The sequence below is a fragment of the Ochotona princeps genome, chromosome 4 (genome assembly GCF_030435755.1).
Source record: "Ochotona princeps isolate mOchPri1 chromosome 4, mOchPri1.hap1, whole genome shotgun sequence".
NCBI lineage: Eukaryota > Metazoa > Chordata > Mammalia > Lagomorpha > Ochotonidae > Ochotona > Ochotona princeps.
In genome coordinates, this window is record NC_080835.1 from 94,330,473 (window position 1) to 94,358,107 (window position 27,635).

Here is a 27,635-nt window from a genome sequence, read left to right on the forward strand (position 1 = left end):
TGACTTAAAGAAAAAAACCTTTATTATGACCATCAGAAGTCATATTTACAAATTCCTAGGGTTTTTTTTTTTATGGAGAGTTCAAATTAGTGGCTAATTTATCTTCTGACATGGGGTATTCCTCAAAATCTCTTTTGTATTCTCTTTTTGAAAGATAGAGAGAAACAGGAATATAGAACAATTTCCCATCTTTTGGTTCATTCCTCAAGTGCCCATCATAGCTGGCTGAGGCGGGGCCAGGCTGAAAACAGGTATCGAGAACTCAGTCCAGATCTTCTCTGTGGATGGCAAGAATCCAGTGACCCAAGCCCTCCCCAGCAGCCTCCCAGAGAGCACGTTACCAGGAAGCTGAGTCAGGAGCAGAGCTGGGACTTGACCAAAGCACTACAATGTGGGATACGGGTGTCCCAAAGAACATCGTTATTGCTATGCCAAATCACCCCTCTCATTTGTTTACTTGTCACTATCCAATGACTTCGTTAGCTTACTAATAATCTTTATTATATGTATCAAATACTGGTACAAGTGCCTAGGACATGTCACTGAACAAGGAGGATCAAAAATCCAGCCTGGGCCTGGCACAGTAGCCTAGTGGCTAAAGTCCTCACCTTGCCTGTGCAGGGATCCCATGTGCCAGTTTGAGTCCCAGCTACGCTGCTTCCCATCTAGCTCCCTGATTGTGGCATGGGAAAGCAGTAGAGTATGGTCCGAAGCCTCGGGACACTGCACCCATGTGGGAGACTTAGAAGAAGCTCCTGGTTTTGGATCAGCTCAGCTCCGGCCATTGTGGCCACTTGGGTACTTGATCTTGATCTTCTCTTCCAACCAGCAGATGGAAGATCTTTCTCTCAGTCTCTCCTTCTCTCTGTAAATCTGACTTTCCAATAAAAATAAATAAAATATTTTTTAAAAAAGAAAGAGATAAGCTTAAAAAAAATCCCAGCCTTCATGAGGCTAATTTTTATTAGGAGGAAACAAACAACAGACCAAATAGAGAAACGAATGTAGGAGCAGGTGGCAGGTGCTAAATGCTCGTAGAAAGTAAGGAGAGGAATAAAACAGAACAGAACCGGTAAGGGCTGCAAGGTGAAGGAACGCACATCTTAAACAGGTTGTGCGACAGACTCTTTCTCAGAAGGGTGTGCACTGGGAAAGAGGACTCCTGGGAGAGTAACAGCCAACAGCAGAGCTCGGTGATGCAGGGCCAAAGGGAGCAAGTGCTCGGTGGGAGGAAGGGGAGAGGAAGGCCCAGGGCAGTACCCACCTTATTTTGTTGGACGGACACTACCTGGACTAATAGAAATCACAAGCCTAACCAGATAAGCAAGTAGTTACATGGTTTTTCCCCTGAATGCACAGGAAACTCTAGGACCATAACTGGAGGATGGTCATGTCTGTCACATTTGTGTGTAGCGTATTTATATATTCCCATTCACTTTAAGTCATCTTTAGATGAGTTATTAGAGTAAATAATGCAATGTAAATGCTACATGAAGAGCTGTTACATTGTATTATTGGGAGACTAATGGTAAAGTTTTTAAAAAATGAATGCATATCCAGTACATATGCAGTTTCTTTTTTGTAATCTGTTTTACTTTCACTGTTATTTGAAAGGCAGAAAGACAGAGACAGAAATCTCCCATTTACTTGTTCACTGCTCCAAACGCCTGCAGAAGCTAAGGCTGAGCCAGTTCAAAGCCAGGGGCCCGGAACGCCATCCACGTGTCCCATTTATGAATAGTCAAGTACTTGCACCGGCTTGCCTGCCACCTCCCGGGTTGCACAAGAGCAGGAAGGTTACTGGAATAAGAGAAGTGAGGACTAGAACCAGGCACTCTGTAATGGGATGCAAGCATCCCAAGCAGGGACTCACCATTGTAATTTCTTCGTTTCCAAGTATTTTTGACTCGCAGTTGGTACAATCTGTCTGTGTGGAAAGCATGTGTGTAAAATCCTTAGGTATTGAGGGTCAAGTATATGCATTCTGATACATCAGTCAACTTTATTGAGCATCTGTATGCCTGACATGTTCAGCGTCACCATGTAGCGAGTACGACATGTGGAGTGATACACTACATGGCGGCCGCACACGTGCTCCTTCCTTTTTCCTGCCTCTGTGGAATTTACAGTCCAGCAGGAACAGCAAGCATAATTACCTGGGTGAGACTTATTATAAAAGAGAAAAGTACAAAGCATTAAGGCTGCTTGCTCACATGCATCAAGCATAGCTTCTGCTGAAGCATCAGGGAGGGCTTCCTGGAGGAAAGTGTGTTTCAGCCAAGGCTAGAATAATGAATGGAATGGTCAGAGTGGGGGAGATGGGATGAAATGAATGAGATGAAGCAAAGGAGAATTCCCAATGAGTGGCCTGTGCACACACTCATAGATAATGGTGTAAATGGCCTATCAGCAGAACTGAAGGTAGTATTAGAGGAGGATGAGGAGTTCTTAGAGAACTTTGATGATTAGGGGCAGTGGTAGAGCTCTCAAAGGTTTTTAAGTAGATGACTGAGTATTCGTTTGGGGGACTTATTTTGTTTCAGAGAGAAGACAGAAAACGCAGAGTTCCCATGTGCTGGTTCATTTCCCAAATGTCTGTGATGCCTGAAGCTGGGTTGGTACTGGAGCCAGGAACTGGGAAGTCAATCCAGATATCCCATGAGGATGGCAGGGACTCAGGTACTTGAGCAATCAGCTGCTACTGCCCAGCTACTACCTGAATTAGTAGAAGACCGGGGTCAGAAACTAGAGCCAAGAAACACACCAGGCATTTTCCCATTTAGGACATGGTTGTCTTAACTGCTATGCTAAATGCCTGCTCCCAGTTTGGGGTTTTAAAAAAGCTCCAGTGTTTTACAGGAACAGTAAATGTAAGTAACAATAATATTCAGTGGTCTCAGCATCATCAAATTCCTGTTGAGCATATACAAGTACGTGCTGAATACATTATGAAATGTTCCATAGGAATGGAGAAAGTGGCCAAACCATTTCATGTGTTTGGCTTCTCAACAGCTGCATGATGCAGACCCCGGGATAGTTAAAGCAGCTGTGGGAACTGCCATTGCTGCAGCCTCACCATGGTGACTCCTTGTGTCGTCACGCACCTCGGCCTCCTCTGTGGGATTCATATAAACACAGGGCAGCAGCAGGACTGGCTTTAGCAGGTATAAACCAGCACATCACACATTTACTTAGAAATGGGACAGAAATAAATACTTCAGATCACTGACTAGCTCATAATAAAGAAATGCTCCCTGAATCCCATGATTATGCAGAAAAGAGAGAGATTAAATCACAATATGTTGAAATGATGGTTAGTGAAAGCAATCTTTAAAAAAAAATAAAGGGGGCAGAGGGAACTTTGGCTCCTTTCACTTGGAAATATGCAAGTTGTCAATACAGTACCATCAAGGAGTGACATAAGAATCTAATAAATCAACAGATAAACATCAGCTCAGCAGCAAAAACAAAATCTGAAGGACAAAGGGGCAAAACCTCCGGTGACTGCAGAACTTCATGGTAATATGCTTATTGGCGCATGTGTAAGTACGTATCTAAGCAGATGCATTAATTCGTACACGGCTGTCCATAAAGCAGCAACTTTTTGTGGCGCCGTCTGATTCTCTAAGAACCTGATGAGTTTCTTTGAGAGAGCAGCAGCAGCGCAATCTAGCTCAGCTGTACTCAATCTGAGTTGCTGTCCTCCCTACAAACCCTCACTTCAAAGCAAGGAACATAATGTACAATTTTTTAATGGCTCTAGACCCAGGCACTCAGACTCTCTGCTCTGCGCCTTACCTCAGTGTAAACACCTAATCAAGATTGCCTGCGCTTCAACAATAGCAGCCAAATGCAATTCGAGAACCATAAGCCTTTGAAGTCTTCCCTGCAAAGGCCGGTTTTCTAGTCTGGGATAATGACATGCCATGATTGCTGTCTTTGTTGTATCTTTTCAGTAGAGAAGCAATTATAGGCCCCAATTTAACAGAATAGACATTACACAGCTTATGATGCTCAAAATGCAATTTCATTTGATCATTTTCTCGATTTGATTGGCATTAATAGAATGGTTCACAAAAAAAAAAAAAAAAGCTAGCAGAGGTTGTGTCCCATTCCACTTTCAAAGAGATAATGTAGGAGTATGCTTCACTTGCCTGGATCCGCTCCTGGGGTGACTCAGCCACTGAGTTCCACCAAAATAGCCTGTGGAGGGAAACATGGCACATGCTGCATTCTTACAGGAAGCGTAAGATCTTGTATTTTTAATTTGTAAACTTTTCGCCTGTTTAAGCTGTTCACAGGAGCCTATCCTTGCCCATCAAACAATTAATATCACCAGTAGTAAGCTAAATTAATAAAACTGAGTCCCTTTTATTCCTTAGGCATTTCTGAAAGTCAGGCCATCCACGTGTGAGGGGTAGGTGTATGAAAGAACCCAACTTGTGTTTCCCTGGCCTCCAGCTGACAGTGCGTCAGTGATGTTGCCTCTTGGTGACTTACACAAAGCGTTGTTTCCTGGTCTGCTTATCTTACTTCGCTTTAGTCTCTTGATCTTCATGTCTTCCTCTAAGTCAGAATCTTTCCTTTTGAATGAGTTTCTGGGTGTTTTTCTTAAAGATTTATTTTTTATTTATTTGAAAGGCAGAGAGTTACAGAGAGAAGAGGAGAGACTGAAGAATATTCCATTCACTTGTTCATTCTCCAAATGGCCACAAAGGCTGGGGCTGGGCAAGGCCAAAAGCCCAGAGCCGGGAGCTTCTTCTAAGTCTCCCCTGCAGGCGCAGGAATCCAACCACCTGGACCACCTTGTGCTGCCTTCCCAGGCACACTAGCAGGGAGCCAGATAGGAAATGAAGTAACCGGTGTTGGAACCCATGTGGAGTGCTGGGAGTTGCAGGCTGAGGCTTTATGTGCTACACTACAATTCTAACCTCCTACATTTCTATTTAACATCGTGGTAATTAGAGATCATCCCATTTTGCAGAAACAAGGGCAAGAGTTTTGAAACGGAGCACTTCCATGGTCGGTGGTGTTTCGGGGGCAGCACTGTGAGAGGGGCTGAACCATGATGAGCAAAGAGAGCAGCAGTACTCAGAGTTCTCAGCTTGCCATTTCAGCACACGTTCGACTGTTGAGTGATTGTCCCATTGGCCGAGTAGGTGGGCTATCAAAGCCTAGTGGTCACTTCCAAAATTACAGTCGGAAGAATTACAGGATCACATAGCATGTTTGGGAACAAAGAAGTGAAAATGCAGGCAGAAAGGTGTTTTCATTATTTCCAATTTTTAGATCAACCTCCGAGTATTTAAAAGTCTACCGCCTCTATCCAACTTATATACATACATTGTCTATGTGTGTATACAGTAATCATGATCCTACATCAATAGAATTAGTAGAGATATTAGTTCAGATAGGCATAACGAAATAAAAAAATAAAGTGTCTTTTTGCTGCAGAAGTTTCACTGAGTGGCAAACAATGGAATGACCTTCACTGACAAATGTTTACTTTTCACTTAGTATTTTTTTTTTCTTAGAGGCAGAAAGAGAGGAAGCCAGGGAGAGAAGGTCAGAGAGAGCTCCCCTGGTGCCTATGACAGCCGAGGCTGGCGCTGGGAGCTGAGAACTCAATCCAGGCCTCCCATCAGGGAGGCAGGGACCAATTACTTGGCCTGTCACCACCTCCTTGCAGACTGTATGCTAGCAAGAAACTGAGGTTCAGAGCCAGCATCAAGACTGAACCCATCCACTCTGATGTGGGAGGTCCATGTCCTAACTTGCTTCTTAACCACCATGCTAAGTACTTGCCCCATCACTTCATATTTAACACACGTTTACCTCTTTCTGAGTTACATACTATTCTGCGTAAGTTTGTGGCCAAATTCAGCAGCAGAGAGAATGTGAACAAAATCATAACAGATTCCAAACCCCGTCTTCTTTCTAGTCTTTTCTAGTCACAACCTTCTTCACCCTGCACACCCACAGTAGAAAATCCTGAATCTCAATTTTAAAATGAATGATGTCAGTGCAGAAAGGAGGAGACAGGCCAGCGTCCTAGGTGATGAACTAGAGACTGGAATGGAGAAAAAATGCTGAGACACCTGCTCTAAGTAAGAGAAGGCTGGGAAGGACACCTGTGTCAGCCTCTACACATGCAGGGTTGTCGCCAGAAAGCAGGATTGACCTAGCCCAGGTCGCTGCAGAGAGCGGAGCAGTAATGCTGAAAGGCATACTTCACTCATGTAAGGAAAAACATGTTGGCTGGTAGTCTGCTTAACTCATGGAAGATCTTTGACTATAGGTGGACACTGATAAATGGGTAATTCCTGCCAGGGGTTGGGGCAAGTGCTTATAGCAAATATGAACATCTGCCCAGGGTGGTGTGAATGTTCAGGAACTTCAACAGGCTTAGCTCCAGGCTCTCTTTCAACATTGAGACTGAACAGTTTTAAGTCTGCTTTCTGCACTACAACCTTATTGCTAGAATTTCAAACAGCAACAAGAGACCTGTCTGGATTCCTGATTTAAAACAGAGGCTGGGAGGACAATGTGGCACAGGGCCACCATTGAGTCTCCCACGTCCCATTACGCAGTGCTGGTTCAATTCCCAGCTACTCTGCTTCCAATCGAGCATCCTGCTCTTGCATTCCAGGTAGCAACAATGACTCACAAGCATGGGCTCCAGCCGCCCACAGGAGACCTGGATGGAGTCCCTCCAAAGTCTGCTTAATATGGGTATTGAAGGAGTGAATCAGTGGATAAAAGATTCTCTCTCTCTCTCTCTCTCTCTGAGGACTTCATGAGCATTTGCTGACCTAAGTAGTCTTCAGTTTCTCAGGTACTAAGTTTCTTTTCTTCTCCAGTGAAATGCTTATATGAATACCAAAGGGCATTGTATAACTGAGCTGGTCAGAAGGAATACTCTTTCCAAACTCTCTGTATCTCTCTCTCTCCCACCTTCCTCTCTCTCTCTCTTCCTCACTCAGCATTTCAAGTAGTTGAAGGTAATAAAAATGTACATTTAAAACAGGTAAGCTAAGCCTCTGCCTGCAGTGCCAACATGCAGTGTGGGCAGCTGTTCGATTCCTGTTGGCTCCACTACTGATCCAGCTCCATGTTAATGGCCTCAGAGAGAAGCAGAAGAGGGCCCATGTCCTTGGGTCTCTGTACCCATGCGGAAGACCCCGAAGAAGCTCCTGGCCTGTGGCTTTACTCTGGCCCAGCTCCAGCAGTTGAAGCCCTTTGGAGAATGAGCCAGTGGATAGAGGATTCTTCTCTTCTCTTCTCTTCTCTTCTCTTCTCTTCTCTTCTCTTCTCTTCTCTTCTCTTCTCTTCTCTTCTCTTCTCTTCTCTCCGTAACTCTGCCTTTCAAATAAAAATAAATAGATGTTTTTTTTAAAGGCCAGGTAGCCTGACTGGACAATAAGATGCTGGACTCTATGTTTGGTATACACTTGTAATGGGGGAATCTCAACTGAACTTGAGCTGTGGTTATGCAACAAGGTGGAGGAATCCACCATGGTGGGAGGGTTTGGGGAGGGGTGGGGAGAACCCAAGTACCTATGTAACTGTGTCACATAATACAATGTAATTAATGAAGTAAAAATAATAAATAAATAAAAAAAAGAATAAAAAAAAAGCCAGGTAGCCAAAGGAGAGAATGAATGGTTCTTAAATAACTTGGGGACCTAAATCCCATGTAGCTACCTTCATCAATGGTTTTAAACCTGGCTAAAAATCAGACCCACCTGGAGAGCTTTTCATCTTTTATTAATAGGCAAGGGGATTTGAAATACAGTGCATTCCCAGTACTTTTTATATAGTTAGTTTGGGGTGGGATCAGAGTGTTCATATTTCTTTTTTAAATTTAGAGGTTTTTCTTATATCTCAATGGAGAACCACTCATCTACATTATTGAGATATAATGAGTCTCAGTGGATCCCAAAGGTCCAGGATGATATTTGTTAAAACTGAGGTAACCGATCAACGTTGTTAAACGGGCAGGCTTTGGAGTTAAATTGCCTGTCTCCCCTGCTGAAGAGTTGTGGATCCCAGAAAAGTTACTCTTAGTTTCCTCATTTGCCCAAAGGAGATTACAGAGCAGATACCTGATCAGGCGGTTGAGAGGATTAAATGATTGTTAGCATGCTGGAGGCTGAGGACAGCTGCTGGCACACCATGAACAGTCAGTGTGCGTGAGAGATTATTTCTGTGTCTGTCGTTAACAAGTTGGAGTGCGGTGTCATTGCATCACACTTCTATGGGCCTGGTCAAAAGTTGCTTGCAACATCTAGTTCGGAGGCCTGTTTTAAAGACAGAATTCTTTTAAGTAAGTATCAAGCATTTAAATGAGTAGTGATTTAAACTCTAAGCATCAGTTCTTCCTGGTGCCTACAAGAGAAAACATTGTTTATTCTTGGTGTTGTTTTTTTTTTTTTTTTTTTTGCAGGGGAGGGGAGTGTGGGAGGCAGTTCTGGACCCTGAGAGCTAAGCGCAAGTCCTTAAGATGAAGTGAAAACCAAACCCCACCCTGCAGGACACCCTCCTGGAGTGTACCAGCTGAAGCCCCGTGGCTGTAAGGCAAGAGTTGAGTCAGTTAACATGCTCTGTACTTCTTCCCTCGTAGATGTCTCACCCAGCCAGGCTAACGGAGCAGACGCCTGTTCAGGACACAAAGGAGATTGAACGTGCTTCCATCGATCCCGAAGACAAATGGCATCAAAGAGCACAACAGCTAAAGGTCACCCGCTAAATTGCATTTTAAGTATATTTCAAGCAGTACTACTAAATATAAGTAATGTCCACGACCAAGTTACTTAAGAGTTTGTTTTTATGCCTAAGGACAGTTACCCAGCTTCCTGGGGTAAGACTGGTCTCTGCCCAGAGCGACCATTGCTTTCTCTGCCAGTAATCTTGCTTTTCCAACGGCCCTGTTTCCAACCAGAACACCATCATGTCACACTTTGGACATATTGGTTCACACAGGACAGGAGGGGAATGCAGGAAAATTCACAATTCCAGTACTGTCCGTGTGTCCTAAATCCATTTCCTCTGTGGGTTGCCAGTTGCGTTTGATTCCAAGGAGATGGGGATATCACGCCCAAAAGCAGATGGGATCCCCAGAGCCTCAGCAAACCCTCATTTGCAGAATGGAAAAGCTCCTCAACAGCAGTTTGGCACAACAATATCTTCTAAATGTAATTTTAAGGGAGATTTTTCTGAAAGTATTCTCACATACTGTTTTCTAAAAAGAACAGGCAAAGCACCTGCAGCTGATTTCTCCTTGAGCCTGTGCGTGGAGTCCTGTGGAGTCATTCTTGAGCCAGGTCTTATCTCTTCCTAGGAAAGGAGGACCCGTGTGAAACCATCGGGTCTGGAGCCTATTACCAGCATCTCTTAAAATCAGATACGGAGTCCACGCCTGCTGAAGAGGGGCAGCCCAAGTCATCCTCTTTTCCTCTGCACTGGCCTCCAGGCCCCTCTTACCATTGAAGGGAGACAAGGAGGGAATAAAAACAGCCAGCTGTGGGACCTGAAATGACAGCCACACATAGTAGCCAAGGAGGGTTCCCCTCTTTTTGTTTAGATGGGATTCATCACCAGCTACATCCTAATGGTGGCTAAGTGCTTGGTCTACTGCAGGTTGCCTTTCTTCTGACATATTGAATAACCATACTTGATGCTTTCCTTTGGGATCCTTCCCCTCAAGTGCCATGTGGGTTGTTTTGTTTGCTTGCTTGGTTGGTTGCTTGGTTGGTTTTTCTGGTTGGTTGGTTGCTTGGTTGGTTGGTGTTGTTTGGTTGGTTGGTTGGTTGGTTGTTTTTTTTCGTTGGTTGGTTTACCAAGTACACTCTGTTTCATTAGGATGGTTATTTTTCCTACATCCCTTACCACAATGCTTCTTTGCTCTAAGATGATGCTCAATAAATTCAGGGCAAGAACTTGACGCAGCAATTAGGACACCACTGGTGCTGTCTCCATCCTTTGTCGGAGAGCCTAGCTTGAGACCCAGCTGCTCCGCTTCCTATCCAGTTTCCTGTCTGTACGCACCCTAGGAGGCAGCAGACGGTGATTCAAGCTCTCCCTGCCACCTGCTGTGGAAACCTAAACTGGGTTCCAGACTCTTGGCTTCAGCCTGACCTCACCCTGGCTGTTGCGGAGACTTAGGGAATGAACCAGCAAATGGAGGCTCTCTCTTCTCTCTGTCTCTGTTTCTCTGCTTTCAAACAAAATGAAAATTAACTTTTGGGGGGAACAAATGAGATCTACTGATTGACTAAAGAAACATTTAAAGGTCATTTAATACGTGTCCACGTGAAAATGGACCTCATTTTCTTGAAAAAGGCCTTGGAGAGCATGAACAGATCCTTCAGCAAACCTAGCCTAACAACAAGTAGCTCCTAATAGGAAATGCCCCTAGTGAAATAAAAATAACTCACATGACCACTGTGCATTGAGTACCTACTAGATTCCAGGTAGTGCACAACAGGGACCTGGCCTGAATGATAAACCAAGAAAGAACCACCGCAACAAAAGTCTCTTCCATAAAATAAATAAAAATTGAAGGATAAAGGTTTCAGGAAAAAAAAATGGTTCCTCCCCTTTAAAACATCAGTGAGAATACGGTTACTGGGATGTAATGATAAACAGAAGTGGGACAATAGGCAGTGGGACCAGAAGAGCAGCAGGTATGTTCCTAAACAGGCAGAGAAACTTACGCAGGAGAGACACCTTCAGAGCCGACTCCAAAAGGCTGAATCAAAGGGTACTGAGTGGACAGAGAGGGCAGAGGTGTGGAGAGCAGACGGCAGAGTGGAGTTGTGGGAGCAGGGCTGCCCAGGAGGGGGGGGAGCCAGAATATGGAGGTTTTCTGTGCCAGTAAAAATATTTCAACTTCAGCCCTGTGGACATGAGGGAACCCCTGGCAAATCGTGCATAGGTAAATGGCGTAACTAGACTTACATGTTAAAAAAATCAACTTGCCCACAGTCCCAGGAATAAGTCAGAAAGGGAGAAGACCAGAGAGACAGCAAGACCAGGATGTGGACATTCCTTGTGATTTCTGAGGCAGCAGGGAACTGCAGTGGCACCTGCACTGCTCTGTCCGCCATGCAGCCCACATTCCCAGTTTTCAGTCTGATGGATGTACCTTCCTCCATCAACCAGCTCAGATCTCCTGCGGGGCAGGACAGCACCTGATCCCTTCCACTCCTGCTTATAGATGATTAGCAAGTGGCACCAGCAGTCACTGAGATGTGTCCAGAATGTTGGCCTAAACAGAGCCAGTCCCGTGGGAGGTGAGGATGGAAGTCCTCCCTCTGCCCTTGTCCGGGGTAGAGATCACCACGGGAGATGGGCAAGGAGCCCAGTGCAGCCCACACACCATCAGGATGTTTGGCAGGCAGTTCGGATACAGGTAGTGTTTAACAAAAACTGGGACCAAAGGTTGGTTTCTTTCCTGTTTTCGTAGGTAAGACAAAATGTTTTCCACATGCTAGACAGAATGAGAAACTAGACATACAGGGCAGGGAAAGAAAAAAGGCATGGAAAGCATACATGTTTTTTTTTTTCATCATGTGCATTTTTTATGGACCTTTGAAGTTCTCCTTCTGTGCCTTGATTTCGAGTTTTTGTAACAAAGTAAACCTATCTTCTAATTCCAGTTTTCTGTGAACTTTTTTGTAGTGCCCTCCTAGGCCCAAGATGATTTAAGCCCATGTATTGTCACTGTATATCTGAAAATGAGTCGTCATCCTCGTGTCCTATGGACGAATCTTAGGCATTCCTAAGACCTCCACTTCAAGACAAGGAATCCTTTTCCATCTAACCTTCCCCCAATCCCATCTATTGTTGTCCAAAATCTCCATGTTTCCTTGTGAATCCCACAGGTCTTCCAAATCACGTTTCAGTTTTGTGGCCAGACAGAACACCGCATTTGGTAAGAGCCCTAGCTAGGCAATGTGAGGAGCCAGATTCCACTGGCAGAGAATCCGTCTGTATGAACCACCACAGACAGGGTGGCTTATAAACAATAGAAACTTATTTTTATCATTGTTCAAGAGGCTGGAAAGTCCAAGTTCAAGACATGGGCAGGCTTAGGGCCTGGTGTGAGTCTGCTTCCTACGTCATGGGTGGCACCTCCTCACTGTGTCCTCACATGGAAGAAAGGGGTGCAAAGGCTCCCTTGCTCATCAGAAGGATACCCGCCCCATGCAGGAAGGCTTTGATCCCAGAACCAGTCACCTCTCCTTAGGCCCCCCACCTTTTTTGTTAAGATTTATGTATTTTTATTGAAAGGGCGGTCAAATTTACAAAGGAAAACCTGATTTACAGAGAGGAGAGACAGATTTTCCATCTGCTGGTTAATTTCCCAAATGTCACAATGGCTAGAGCTGAGCCAATCTGAAGCCAGGAGCTTCTTCTGAGTCTCTCACACAGGTGCAGGGTCCCAAGGCTGGGCTTTGCAATGCTGCTTTCCTAGGCCACAGGCAGGGAGCTGGATGGGAAGTGGAGCAGCCAGGGCACAAAGCAGCACTCACCTGGGATCCTGACACTTAAAAGGTGAGGATTTAACCATTAAGCCATCACATCAAGGCAGATCTATGCTGCCTCTATTTATTTGAACACAGAGTTCTGTCTTGCCACAATGAAACTTGTACCCAGTTAATAACAGTGCTTGCTGTCAGAACGTACATTCTGCCTTCTGCTCTTGGGATGTCAACAGGAAATGTGTAAAAGGGAAAAACAATCACTGTGTTGCACAGGCATCAGGCCAGACTGCCCCCAGCACCCCGCTGCCACAGTGTGAGTGCACACCCATATCTAAGGACGAGGCGTTCGCAGAAATGATCATCTCAGCATTAGGCCTCCAGGTTTCTGCCTGCTGCCGCTCTGCCTGTGCTGTGAAAACCCGTTGCCATTAAGCAGTTATTCTGAGTGTGTGTAGCAGGGACCCGATTGTGAGTGTTGGCAACAAAAGAACCCCAATGAGAGCAGGAGGGAATAGAGGATTTCAGGGCTGAAGGTGATTAAATAGCCTGAGAACAGCTTTGTACATTAACTTCAGGGAACTCTGGGGTCTTGCCACCTGAAGAGTGACACCTGATGCCTCCATTGTAAGGTCATAAATCTCAAGTAAATCATGGATTTCAAGGGGGCGGCTCAGAAGGCGACAGAAATCACGTCCAGCGCAGGGCTCTCTGCCTTTCTGGGCCTGGGCACTACTTAGGCTGACGTGAATAGCGGATTTAACACTTGAGACAATTGAAGTTTCATAAAATGAGAAGTCCTTGGCCTTGTTGACAAAGCACCCCATGAAGAGTCCTATTGTAAGCTGAGTTGTCGGCAGCAAGGGCGATCACCTGATTAAAAGCAAGTGGTACCAAGGCTTTCTAAACCTGGTCTCCGAGAAAAGAAATTCGCAGCCCGGGGTCCATTTTCTGAAACACACACACACACACACACACACACATATGCACAAATACACACACACACACACACACACACAGGAATGAGGAACAAAAATTGGGAAAAGTACAGTCAGGTGTAGGGGAAGGTTCCCAGTCATTGGTTTCTCTACAGAGACAAAGACCGGACAAATGCTGAGATGAAGGACACCAGCCGCATCAGTTAATATTAGAACGTGGCAAACGGTAAAGCTTCCCTGCCCTTCGTGCAGTCATGACAGCCATGAAGAGAGCAGTCTGCTGCGTTTTGCGGTCACACCTATAACACTGTAAACAGCAGTCTTTCTCTGGATCCACTGCGAGGCAAGATACGATTAAGGCTGCCAGAGTGTCTCTATCCACCTCCCACCCTCCCCGCAACATACAGCTCAGCATGCTGCACCGGAGAAAGGAAGCCGCTAGATGGGAAGGAGGGCCCATCTAAATAAGAGGGGCCCATAAAATTAACCTTTCTTTCTTTCTTTTCTTTTTTTTTTCTTTCTTTGTTGTAGAGCACTACAAGGAAAAATTTTAAGTTTATAGAAACCCATTGGGGCCTGGTCAGTCCTCCAGAAAACTCAAATTTCAAGATGAACATATTGTAAATGCCAAATTAGAACTCATTTTTACGTAAAAACATGACATAAGAAATATTACGTATTACTGTCTTAAGAATCTCGCACCTACTCGTTATGATATTTCATTTAAATTAGAATGTCACTTCTATTTTAATATGCAGGAATAGACTGTGTTTTAACAACTATATCAGAAAGATGAAATAAAAGCTGGACTGCTATCCCAATACTATGATTCTTCAGAGCAAACCGAAACAAAGGATCTGAGAGGCAGCATGATTGCTTTTTCACTACCAGATTTTTTCTCCGAACAGCTAACTGTTGCTTTTTGTTGAACTGAGCTTGCATAGACAGATGCCACAGAGGTTTGTTTTTAATAGACGTGTGTGTTCAGAAAGGGAGAAGTTACAGTTCTATGAAACACCCAGGCATATGGTCATCTTGCTGCTTTCAGTAAGCATTTAATCTTTCTTTCCAAAGGCCTCTTCACTCTGCTAGTTTTTTTTTTTTTTTTCACAAAATAATGAGTGCTTCATCCGTTGGAAAAGATCTCTAAATGGCTGTGGCACAATATAGTGACAGAGTGTATCTATTATGCCAGGAGTACATGTTGTTATGAGGGGGCTCCGGAAAGCATAAAGACTGCTCTGAGATGGAAATTTCTCCCCCAGATGTTTGATTGCTGAGTACAGGCTACATTAAGGAGGAGACGCCACACAGCCCCTGCGGTTGCACGGAAGTTCGGTTACAGCCCAGCCTCCTTTCTAACCCCCTGAATGAACTCTAATTTGCTTCATCTAGTAAAAAGGCCACTGCTGCCTTCTGACCTGTGTGAGTAAAAGCAAGTCATCTGAAAGGCAGTTCATGAGAAACTTGCATGTAGTTGGTGAACCAATCATTTCTCTTCTCTGGCTAAGATTTTGCTCCAACAGCTATTTTGCTGCAAGAAGTTTGCCTGTTGCTGTGTAGATCAACACTTCCTTTCTATGCGTCTCTTAGAGCTAAGGCTCCCAGTCTGCTTTCTGCGCCTTCCCACAACGACTTGGCAACACTCTGTGTTACAACATTCCAAGTCAGAGACTTTTCCTTAATATAAAGCCTAAGCGCTCCATGCTTCTCAGGCAGGTACTCTAACATTTTCCAGAGGAAACTCTTAGCCACCCACTCTCCAGTTACCTGAAATTAGGAAATGACCCCTCTGAAGTCTTTGTCTACTGGACATCAGTTAGTGTCTAACTCTATGGTCAACCTTCTTTGAAGGGTTAATCCTCACACTGAAAAATGCTAATTTAAAATATGTCTTGTGATTGTATACTAACCCGGAATATCTTCTTTAGAATTACCAGGAACACTATTCTCGATATGAGAGTGCAAAACTGAGAAACACAGCCCAGGGTCCATCTTCTGAAACAGAGGACAGCCTGCGAACTTCTAGAAGAGCAGCCAAGGCCAAGATTGGAAAGCAGCATCGCCACCAGAAGAGCCTGAAGTCTCCGATGCCTGAAAAGGTCACTGTCACTCAAGGAAACAAGAATAACACTCCCACGTGGCAACAAAACCCAAACCAGCCAAGTGACACTTCCGTAAAGCATGAATCAGCCGTGATTATGAATACCCCTAACAATAACTTACAAGACTCAAGTGCACTTAGGAGCCAGAATCCCAAAGTAACCTCTGATGCATCTGCTCCAACAAAACAGACTTTTGACAGAGTATTGTCTAAGAACCCTACTAGACATCATCACTCAGGGCAGAATGTTGATAAAGAAAAAGGGCGCAGAGACCAAACAGAGAAAAGACCGTCACATCAGCAGCTACACCTCAATACTCTTTCTAATATGGACTTAAACAACCTTGATGAACTTTCTAAGAATCAAATGCACCTGACCCAGAGAGGTTCTCAGTCTGTTTATACCATAAATGATCATGGAGCAACCGAAAATAACAAACAACCCAAACAGCCTTATACAGAGACAAGATATAGGAACTTGGAAATATTATGGTAAGAATTCTGTTTCCTCAAATGGTGTTTTGGAGGAGAGAGGGGAGGGTGCTGGAATAAACCAGAGAGGTACAGGGACAGATGAGTCCCAGAAGATGGTAAAATGAGCAGGATAAGGCAGCTAACAACTCCTGGGCTCTAGTGACTGCAAAGTATCGTCTTTGATGCATTTCCTTTCTGCTTTCTTACCTTTCTCCACCTTTCCCACTTTAGTTAAATTAGAAGGTTAAGAGTTAAAAAAGAAGGACACAGGGACACAATCTTTCAAAAAAAAAACTATGTTTTTAGATTTGAAAATAATGCTTGGTGGACACCTGTTATCTTGAACACTGTATTGGTTTATCCTAAGAAACTAATCTAAAATACAGGAAAGTATATATGCACAAACACAGCATTTTTTATACAAATGACCTGAAAATTTAACAATAGAGAAATGTGTAGGTAAGGAATGATATTTAGTATCATGTAAACATTCAAAATTATGAATTTTTTATTTATTTGATTTCCGTTCAAAAGCACAGTTACAGAGAGGGAGAGACAGAGGTTTTTCATTCCCTGGTTTACTCCACATTTGCCCACAACAACCAGGGCTGGGCCAGGCTGAAGTCAGGAGCCAGGAGGTTCTTCCGTGTCTGCCATGTGGGGGCAGGGGCCCGAGTGCTTGGACTGACCCCCACTGCTTTCCCAGGTACATGACCAGAGAGCTGAGTAGAATTAGAGTGGCCATTTTTCCAATCAGTGTCCGTATGGGATGCTAACATCACAGCTCACTTAGTCTGCTGCAGTACACCAGCTTCTCATGTATGTCTTTTGTTTAGGTTTATTTTCTTGGAAGATTTTTAAATTCCTGCCTCACTTACCGTAATGATTATAAATATTTACAATCTGCTTCCATCTTAGTCACATTGATAAATTACATTTTTCTAGATAAAATTTCCCTTCTGGATCAATTTAAACTGTAGTGTAATTTCCACTATCTATTCTTCCTCTTCTTTTTGTGCTTCCTTATTTTGTAAAGTCTTTATTAACTCACTTACTTGAGAGGCAGAGACAGAGGAAAACAGATGGACAGAGTTGAGCACAATGGCTCAATTGGCTAATCCTCCCCTTACAAGCGGCACCAGGATGCCATATGGTCACTGGTTCAAGTCTCAGCTGCTCCACTTCTATTTCAGCTCCCTCCTCGTGGTCAGGGAAAATCAGTGGAGGATGGCCCAAATCCTGGGGATCGTGCGCCCATGTGGGAGACCACGAGGAAGCTCCTAGATCTTGGCTTCGGATTGACTCTGCTCCCGATATTAATAGCCACTTGAGGAGTGAACCAATGGATGGAAGATCTTTCTCTCTCTTCCTCCTCTCTATAAATCTGGCTTTTCAATAAAAGTAATAAATCTTAAAAATAAATACAAACAGATGGACAGACAGAGCTCTCATCCATGATGACCACAGCTGAGCCAAGCCAGAGGCCCTAACCGAGGAATTCAATCTAGGAATTCAATCCAGGTCTCCCACAGAACTGGCAGGAGCTCAGAGCAATCTCTACTGCCTCCTATCAGAGAGCAGTCCGATGCAAGACACTGGCATGCTAATGGTGTCACCATTAGACCAAATGCCCATCCATTCTTATTTAATTTTTAGGAGTAATTTTTCAACCAAAGGTTGAATGCACACGTGTTAAAAAGTCAAATTGGGACAGGCATTGTGGCACAGTGGGTTAACCTGCCGTTTAGGACGCCACCCTTCCATTTTGGCTTGCCTCTTCTAGTCTTGTCTCTGCTTCTAATTCAGATCCTTGCTAATATACCCTGGAAGCAGCAGCTCATGGGCCAAGAATCTGGGCCCCTGGTGCCCACATGGGAGACCTGGATGGAATCCCAGGCTTCAGCCTGTATTGTGGGTATTTAAGCTTTGAGGAATGAGCCAATGGATGGAAGATTCCCTTTCTCTTCCTCTCTTTCTGCCTGTCAAATAATATTCTTTTTAGAAGAATTATTTAAGTAAATGAATAGTCAAATAGGCTGGTCACAACAAAGTGCTTCCCAGAGGCTGTGGCTGATGGAACTGGCTGACTTGGAGTTTGAGTGCAGTGGTCTGTGTGGACCGTGTGATGGGAGGCCTGGCTGACAGCATTAGGCCTTTTGTCACATCTGTGCCTGACACTTCACAGGCCAGAGACGCATTGTGTCTTCCTTAGAGTCACACCACCAGTCGTACTGGGACCTTGGGAAGGGACGGACTTCCAGCCAGTTCTTATTTACAGTGATTCTCACATTGCCACCGACTTCCCCGCAGCCTCACGCTAGTTGCATGGCTCAGGAGTCTTCACAGTTCTAGGGTGTGAGTGGTACTGAGTCCCACTTTTCCCTGCTTTTGACCACGAATTCTGAGTCGACCAACAGAGTCACTGCTCAATCTTGTTTCTAGTTCCCCAGAAGTTTGCTGCTTCAAAAATCTCTTTATAATTTTCATTTTGATCTGAGATTTAAATACATTTATTCTGCTAGGGTTTTTTCCTGCTACCTTCTGATTTGAAAATGTTCACATTTAGTAAAAACTTGGAAGAAAAAAAATCTGCAAGGAATGCCTGTAATCTTTTACTAAACTCATTCATTATAGGGCCAGCACTGTGCTGCCACTCGCAGTGCCAGCAACCTGTATGGGTGCCAGGTTGAGTCCCGGGTGCTCCACTTCTGATTCACCTCCCTGTCTGGCCTGGGAAAGCAACGGAAGATGGCCCAAGACTTTGGGCCCCTGAACCCACGGAGAGACTCAGAAGAAGTTCCTGGCCTCTGGCTTCAAACCGGCCCAGCTCCCGCCATTGCAGCCATTTGGGGAGTGAACAGCAGAGGGAATCAATCTCTGTCTATCTGTCTGTCTCTCTCTCTTTCTCTCTCTCTCTCTCTCTCACACACACACCTTCTCCTCTTTAGCTTCCTCTTTCAAATACAAATAAATAAATCTTGAATAAATACATAAGTGCATTCGTTATCAGGATTTTATGCCAATTAGTATCTGGTATCTATGCATTTTTTGAACCATTTGTGATTAAGTTCAAACATTATGACATTTTGTCTTTAAATGTTATAACATCTCCCAAGAAAAAGGACATGCTGCTACACAACAATCATGCCATTATCACATTAAAGAAAATTAACATTAATTCAATATCATGTAATAGCAATACAAATTTTAAGTTTCTTAGTGGTCCCCAAAGTATCTTTTTTTAAAGATTTATTTATTTTTATTGGAAAGACAGATACACAGAGAGAAGGAGAGACAGAGAGGAAGATCTTCCATCTACTGGTTCACTCTGTAAGTGGCTGCAATGGCCAGAACTGAGCCAATCCAAAACCAGGAGCCAGGAGCTTCTTCTGGGTCTCCCACATGGGTACAGGGTCCCAAGGCTTTGGGCCATCCTCAACTGCTTTCCCAGGCCATAAGCAGGGAGCTGGATGGGAAGCGGGGCTTCTGGGATTAGAACCAGTGCGCATATGGGATCCTGGCACTGGTTCTAATCCCGGCAGCCCCGTTTCCCATCTATCTCCTTGCTTGTTGCCTAGGAAAGCAGTGGAGTACACCCCAAAACCTTAGGATTCTGCAGCCATGTGGGAGACCCAGAAAAAGCTCCTGGCTCCTGGTTTTGGATTGGCACAGTTCCGGCCGTGGTGGTCACTTGCAGAGTGAATCATCGGATGGTAGATCTTCCTTTCTGTCTCTCCTCTATATATCTGATTTTGCAATAAAAATTCATCTTTTAAAAAATAAATTTTAAAAAAGATTAACAGATAGAAAAGGAGAGACAGAGAAAGCCGAGTGGTTCACTTGACCAGATGGCCGTGATGGCAGGAGTTAGGCTGGTCTTAAAATCTAGAGCTTCCATATGGGTTCAGGAACCAAAAGACTTGGGCTGTCTTCCACTGATTTCCCAGACACATTGTCGTTTAACCTAGTATTCAACTCTTCAAAACATTTCTCTGTCTCCTAGTGTTGCTTTGAAAAGTCTTCTGTCAATATAACTTTCACTCTTCTGTGATTCTTCAATCTGATGATTTCTATCTCACAAATTCTAAAAAGAAATCGTAGCCCACTTTTTCTGTGAATATTATGTCTTCTAGATTTGCTGCATTTTATTTCACAGAAATAACAAGTGTATGTGTATTAGATTTTCTTGTTCTAGGCCTTGTACCTTTTAAACTTTATGATTTTACAGCTTTTATTTCTGTGCTTCTAAGAAATTTCCTTGTAAAAGTTTTCTGACACCATAACTGTGTCCCACTTGCTTCTTAATGTATCCGTTGAGTTTTGGTGTGTTATGTTTAGAATGTCTATTTGATTCTGAAGCTTTCTGTTTATCTATCCCCTATCTGTCTGTCATTGTGCCTCTCAAATAAACAAATACATATACTGCTTTTTAAAAAACTCAACCCAAATGCCCCACAGCAGAGGCAATTGTGTCAGCTAATCCAAAATTTGTTTCATCTGCTGCATCTCCTTTTCTGTTTTTGTCCTTACAGATTTTGTGCCTCTCTTACAAATTTAATTATGTATTTAAAAATATTTGTTCAATTTAATGCATCATTTTAGTTATTTTTCAGTGAGAAGTTTTTTGGTTTTTCAAAATGATGTTTAATCTTGAATGCACTATATGAAATTTTTAGGTTAGTACTAGAATAGCCTAAGGAAAGAGAAAGATTTTGTAAACAAAATGTGTGTGTGTGTGTGTGTGTGTGTGTGTGTGTGTGAAAATCAGAGTTACCCAGTGAGAGAGAGGGATAAAGAGAGCAAGAGAGAAAGACAGAGAGAAATGGCTTCCATCCACTGGTTCACTCTCCAAGTGGCCACCACAGGCTGGCTGGTAGCAGGGAGCTGGATTGTTTGTGGAGCAGCAGGGACACGAACCAGCGCCCTTATGGGATGCTTCATTGCAAGTGACAGTTGTACTTGCTACATCACAATGCCAGTCCCAAAAGAAGGTTTTAGGGGTTGGTACCTGCAGGGTGGTATCTCGTATGAGTATGAATCCTGGCTGCTCCGCTTCTGATCCATCACCCTGGTAATGTTCCTGGGAAAATAACGAAAGATTGTCCAGGTCCTTGGGTCCCTGCACCTCTGTGGGAAACCAGAAGAAACTCTACATTCCTGGCTAAAGTGCTGGCTCACCTGTGGCCATTATGGCCATTTGGGGATTGAATCAGTGGATAGATCCCTGTCCTCTGTGCATGTCTCCTTCTCTCACTCTGAATCCACTTTTTAAATAAAAATAAACAATTTAAAAAGATTTCAAGATAAGAAATTAATATATACATTCAAAGACTGAGTGAATGACAAATGCATGGAGTTAGTGCGACATGAAGATTTTTAGACTGGAAGTCAGGTGAAGCCAGATTTTATAAGGGATTTATGCTTTTTGCTCCCTAAGGAAATTCCACTCGCCCTCTGACGGCCAGCCCGCAAGAGCTTCTCCGGACTCACAGCTCACTCGGATCATGGCACAGCATCAGCAAGCCCTGGTGCAGCTGACCGAGGTGCAGCCCCACGAGGAGGCCTTCACCACCATCACACTGCCGCCGATCTTGTCAAGGGTGGAGAGCGAATCCCGCCTCGGCTCTGAGAGAAGCCAGAGACTCCAAATGAAAATCAGTCGCAGCAATTCTGAAGGCTACCTGCTCCAGCTGGAAAAGGGAAAGAGGCACAGGAAGAGAAGCAGCATTAAGGTAACGCCGGCATCACTTTCCCAAGAAGCCTTTTCATTCCCATCACACACATGGACCTTGATTTTCAGCCCTTCTCTACCCCTGCGATCACAGCCCTGGCATAGGGGTGGTCCTGATGGAGTAGCCCAGGTCCTGATGAGCCCCTCTGCTCCAGCCCCTGCTTCTCTTCAGGGAAGCCCACTACCACCTCCTTCTCCCATCTTCTCATGGAAAGGTCTACATTTACAGTGAGCCAGTCTCCTGCTTTCACCTCCAGCTAAAATTCACCAGAAAAATATCTACAACCTCTCCCCAGCCCCGCTGCTCTGCAAAGAACTGATGGGGGGAACCACTGTACAAAAGAGCCTGTTGCCTCTGAGTTTTCCCTGCCATCCAGTCCTGGCTCCCTATCCCTGGGGAAACCTTCAGCCTTTTCAGTACAGCCCCAGCCAAGGTCTCAGCCTTCCTCCACATGCTGCCTACTCTTCCCTGAGCCCTTGCCAATGAGATGCATACGCATCTCTGCACTGAAATCCTTCCCCATATGCACTGCCTGGCTTAGTAAGTAAAGTCAGGGAGCCCAAGGTAGAACATTTTTAGGAAGAAATGAAGGCACACAGAAAGGAGACATTTCCTGTCCTATGCATTTCTTCACTGTTTCAAGCAATAGAAATCCCTCAGGATTGGCTGGTTGTTTGTAGTGTCAACCGGTATGGAAGGAATCTGGGAAATGCATGCTCTCTCGGAGAACTGGGGAAGGGGTGGTTGGAAGCATTTAGACACTTGCCACGAAGCCGGTTCCCTGGGCACACACTCTGAAGTGGAGATCAGGTTCAATCAGTCACCCATGGTAGCCTACACACACACTGGTGATTGTAGTTACCTGGTTCTGTAGTTCTGTCCCCCGCTCCATGTCCTGTGCAAACCTATAGGTGCTGCCGCCCAGCCCAACCCAGCCTGTCACAGATCGGCCCCTACGCACACCAGCGGGAACTTCAGTGTAGTGGAGTGACCCCCAATAACTCCCACCAGACCCACCCCCAGCCCTGGTCTCTGCACATGCCAGTATGTACAACAGGCTAAGCTGGTCCCTGCTGCATCCTAATTGAGTTCTCTTATACACCCATGGAAGCTGCAGCCTAGCTCAGCCCACTCCATCCCACAACCCAATCCACACATATGCCAATAGGTGCCATCAACTATTCAGCATAGTCCACCCCCAGCCCTGGTTCTCATGCACTCTAGTGGGAGCTGCAGCCCAGCAGAGGAGTGCCCACAATATCCCTACTAGGCCCACCCTTAGTCCCAGATCTTGCCTTTTCCAGAGAGTACTGCAGTTCAGTCTGACACAACTTGCACCCTGCCCAGCTGTTGCCAGTGGATGCTGTGGCAAAGTCCCATCAGTTAGCGCTTATCCTGGCTCTTGAATGTGCCAGTGGACACAGTGGCCTGGTCTAGCCCAGCCCTCCCCCAAACCCAGCTTATATGCAGGCCGGTGGTTGTTGCAGTCCTGGCTAACCCAGTATGCACCTAGTTCCAGCTCTCACACTCACCAGTGGGAGTACTGGCTCAGCAGGGGAGTCCCTGCAGCCCCCCTCAACAGATTCAGTCCCGGCCTTGGATCTTACATGTGTTCGGATGGCTCATCTTGAATCAACATTTGCAGGTGGGTGCTGAGCCTGGCTACACCTGGCCTGCCCCAGTCCCAGCTCATTCTGGCAGGTGCTACAGCCTAGCCCAGCCCAGCCAGCACCCAGTTCAGGCACTGATATGAACTGACGGGTGTTACATCCAAACCCAACCTGACCTTCACTTCGTCTTAATCTCACACCTGCCAGAGGATGTTGCAGGTCTGCCCAATATGACCTCACCCAGACATGTTGCACATGTATGCCTATGGGTACCATAGCCAGGCCTGCTATCTCCAGCCTCAGGTCTTGCCCTCACCAGAGGGGCTACATCTTAACTGGGGAATTCCCCCAAGTTCCTCTATCAGACCAGCTCCCAGTCACAGATCTCCCAGTTGCACACTGGTGGGTGTTTGGCTCAGTCTGACTTGGCCCACTCCATTCCCAACATTCACTGACAAGTAGGGCAGCCTTAACAAACCACCCTACACCTGTTCTGGTTCTCACCAGTAGGTGCTACAGCCCAGCCCTGCCTGCCCCACCACTAGATCCAGCTCCCAGGTGAATCAGCGAATTCTGCAACCTAGCCCAGCCTGTGACCTGTTTGACACTTTATTTAAATAATAGCAATAATAATAATAATAAGCAACTATGTTAGCATACAGGTATAATTAGCACAAATTTCATGTTAACCAGGCCCCCAAATGCCCACCAGCTATTGGCTGCTTTTCTCCCAGCAATGTAACGCTTACCTAGGTACAATTCAACCTAGGCAATTGCCTATAGCTGGGGAATTTTATTTTTTGTATTACAGTTCCATAGGCTCAGGGATTTCCTCTTCCAGCCTTCCCATTTCTCCTTTCCCCACTGTTTTTCCATGTATTAGGAGGGCAGTTCTAGGGAGAACTCTCAACTCGACTTGAGGACATGCCCAGTAACTGCAGGCACAAGTGCCTCCGGCCAGAGGAAAATCCCCACCGCTCCCCAAGTGAGTTTGGGGAGAATTAGCAGATCATCCTTTATTCAAAATAATGGTTTAATTCCTACTAGGAACATGCTGGGGGTGGGTTGTCAAGATGAAAAAAGCCGTGACCTGTCCCCTGGAAGAATCTTAGGGCTACACAGATCCAGAAAAGATCAACAGATTAAGTGGCTTCCGTATAATGTCGGAAGCAAAGTAGTCACCAGTGTATGTGCCTGGGAGTCCGGAGAACACACTCTCCAGGCAGACAGCAAAACTGTGAGAGACAACTTGGGGTTGAGTCTTAGAGGGCTGGCAAAGGACGGAACATTACCAAGAGTGCTTTAGGCCAGGGCAACTGGCAGGAGCAAAGGTTCCAAGGCAACGACAGCATGATGCCTGCCAAAAACAAACCAGCACTCCTGTCCCTGTCACTGGAACTGGAAGGCACTGAGTCTGGCTTCCTGTGGGTGCTGAGTAAGAAGAACCAAGTCTTAGTCTTGTTAGTCCTTCAAGGAATAAAGACTTTAACTTTGCATGTGCCCCTTCCCTAAGGTATGCATGTTGAACTGTAACCTCAAGTTCATATTGTAATGAATATCAATAGCTACTGTAAATGGCTTGGAGCTGGGAAAACTCCTCGTTCCACTGTAAATAAGGAAAAGTGTGGTGTTTCTGGACCCAAAGTGACTTGTTTTCCCACAGAAAGAACATGGTGGTTAGATTCTAAGGTGGTTTATACTGACCAACTTGCCAAGGGCCTATTGAAGATTTTTTTAAACTTCACTATAATGCACAAGTGATTGAGATTTCTGAATTTGGATTTTTTTTTTTCATTTTCATCATCTATAGCACAAGTGTCTTGGGATGCTGAGCAGTGGCACAGCTTCCAGCCAGCTCCGTGATCACAGGGGGAAGTCACCAGCTCCAGTGGGTCTGAGCTGGCAAGCTAGGGTGACCAGGGTTAAGTGACATTCAGTGCATTTTCATCCAGGATATTTTCAACTTGCAGTGGGTTGATAAGGACAAAAAATTAAAACTCAAAGAGGATCTGTACTGTGTTCAAGTATTTCATAAGTAAAGTAAGTTTTGTAGAGTAGATCAGGAAACTGAACATCGTACATATTATTGTTCTCATAGAGAAACATGTTCAATGCTTTGGGACACATTGTCAAGCTGAAGACAACCTGTTCACTCCAAAGCTTACAAGTTGTTAGACTCTGCAACATAGCTCAAGCATACCTCAGAAGATAGCGTTCCATTTGCGGGTTCTTTTTTTCTGTTTTAAAGATTTATTTTGTCTATGTGAAAGCCAATTATAGAGAGAAAAAGAGAGATCTTCCATCTACTGGTTCACTCCCCCAAGTAGTCACAAAAGCCAAGCCAAAGGCAACAGCTTCATGAATCTCCACATGGTTGCTGGGGGCCAAAGGCCTAGGCCAACTGCTGCTACTTTCCCAGGTGCCTTAGCAGGGAGCTGGGTCAGAAGTGAATCAGCTGGGGCTCCAGCCAGCACCCGTATGAGATGCCAGTAGCACCTAAGCAGTTATGCCACAACACTGGCTCCCAGGTTAGGTTTCTTGGCATCTATGGATTATCCCCGGAAAGCTTTTTAGGTGGAAAAGAAGGAGGGGGAATTTTGAAATTTTTCATCTGAAAGTAATCTTAACACTATTAAACTGACAAATATGCTCATTTAAATTCCCAGTCCCATTTTTACCAACACATACATTGTTAATATAAAAACAGATGTTCTTGCTACATGTCAGCATCCATTCATAAAAGAGTCTAGAAATAGGGAAAATAGATTTCCGTTAACCCACAAATCAGTGGGTGTTTTCCTGCAGTAAAATTTACCAAAATTCCTACAAATTAATAGTTAACAGTTATCTTATTTTCTGTTACCTGACAAGGAAATACCTTAAAAACTGCACTGCATTAAATTTCTGTACTAAAATGTAGAAAGTCTGAGTTACAAATATTAAAATGTTAAAAATGCATTTTTCATTCCTGGTATCACTACCACAATTTATAGGCCAATATGCCTAATGTAATGAAAAGGGGCAAAGCTGCAACAGATAAAAGATCTCAGGATTGTTCATGTGTTTGACACTACATCATGTTAACCAGTAGCTGTTCTTTTTTGCAAACTCTGATTGTGACAATCTTGAAAAAATAGTTTCGTATTTAGGCTGCATTCACTTTTCTGACTGTAGAGCATCATTCAATCTGCAGCAGAACTTTCTAAATTTTTTTTTCTTCTTAATATTGTTTACGTAATTGAAAGGGATACTCACCCGTGTAGGCCTCCTGTTTAAGTAGGGAGAGTCAAGTATGGAGCAAGTTGGATGGGACAAACAGTTCAGGTATTTTTTTTCTCCTGTGTCTAAATGGGAAAAGGGAAAAGAGCCACTACTTATTGTCAAACTACATGAACATCCGGGGATGTGGGACAGTCATTTGGTGACGTCCTAGACACCCTGATGTGGGGAAGAGTATTCTGAGGGTGTTACTTGAGTGGTTTTGATAGATCTGAGAAGTTGTTGGTTTCATTGTTCCAGGGCTGAAAAAATCTTTCCAAGGTCTGTTGGTTGACAAAGTCCACCTTACTGTGTCCTCAGACCCAAGAGAATGCTGCAAAGCTTGGCCAGGAGAATTGTTCAACCTGTTCTGCCTTCCACCCTCTGACAGGCAGTTGATGTGGCTGTCCTGAATGAGTTGGCTTCACATCCCTCATGTGCATCTGGGCATGCTGACCACTTTACAGGGATCAGCAGCTGAGGATACATGCACAAAAATATCAGACCACACATCTGTGGCCAGGGTCTGAGTTCAACGGTCTGGTTGGAGGTGTCACCCAAGAAACCTCATATGGGTTGACCTAAGATTTGACTCTTGTGTATGTCAGCCAGTGTATGGTCAGGTGCAATTTGTCACCAGTTGACACACATACTGGCAGATGCAACAACCTGGGCCATTCTGCCCTAGCACCATACCTTATGTGAACTGAAGGGGGTTGTGGTCCAACCCAACCAGCCCATCACAGACCTGGTCATCATACATATCAGCATATGCCATGGCTTAGTCAGGGCAATCCCCAATAATCCCCACAAGGCCCACCCTCAGCTCCGGATTTCGCACATACCAGCCTCTACTATAGCCTAGCCTGGCCTGGCCCGCATCCCATCTGGCTGTTGTGCACACCCATTGGTACTAGAGCTTAGTTCAACCAGATCTACCCCCCAGACTTGGCCTTCACATATGCTAACAGATGCCGCTTCCTTCCTCACCCCAAGCCTGGTTCTTGTGCTCAAAACAGTAGGTACAGCCTAAC

At 44.7% G+C, this 27,635-nt stretch overlaps 1 protein-coding gene across 2 annotated transcripts in view; it reads left to right on the forward strand.

Annotated features, from left to right (window-relative positions):
- Positions 1-27,635, forward strand: part of JHY (junctional cadherin complex regulator) — a 64,665-nt gene that overhangs the window by 27,114 nt on the left and 9,916 nt on the right. Inside the window, exons 3-6 of one of the 2 annotated variants that reach the window (XM_058664019.1) lie at positions 8,624-8,737; positions 15,355-16,019; positions 21,439-21,733; positions 25,442-25,570. In XM_058664019.1, coding sequence (XP_058520002.1) covers positions 8,624-8,737; positions 15,355-16,019; positions 21,439-21,733; positions 25,442-25,555 — 1,188 coding nt within the window. In that variant the 3' untranslated portion in view covers positions 25,556-25,570. Of the gene's footprint in view, positions 1-8,623; positions 8,738-15,354; positions 16,020-21,438; positions 21,734-25,441; positions 25,571-27,635 lie in introns of those variants that run through there. The other variant, XM_004585184.3, reaches the window with a different exon arrangement.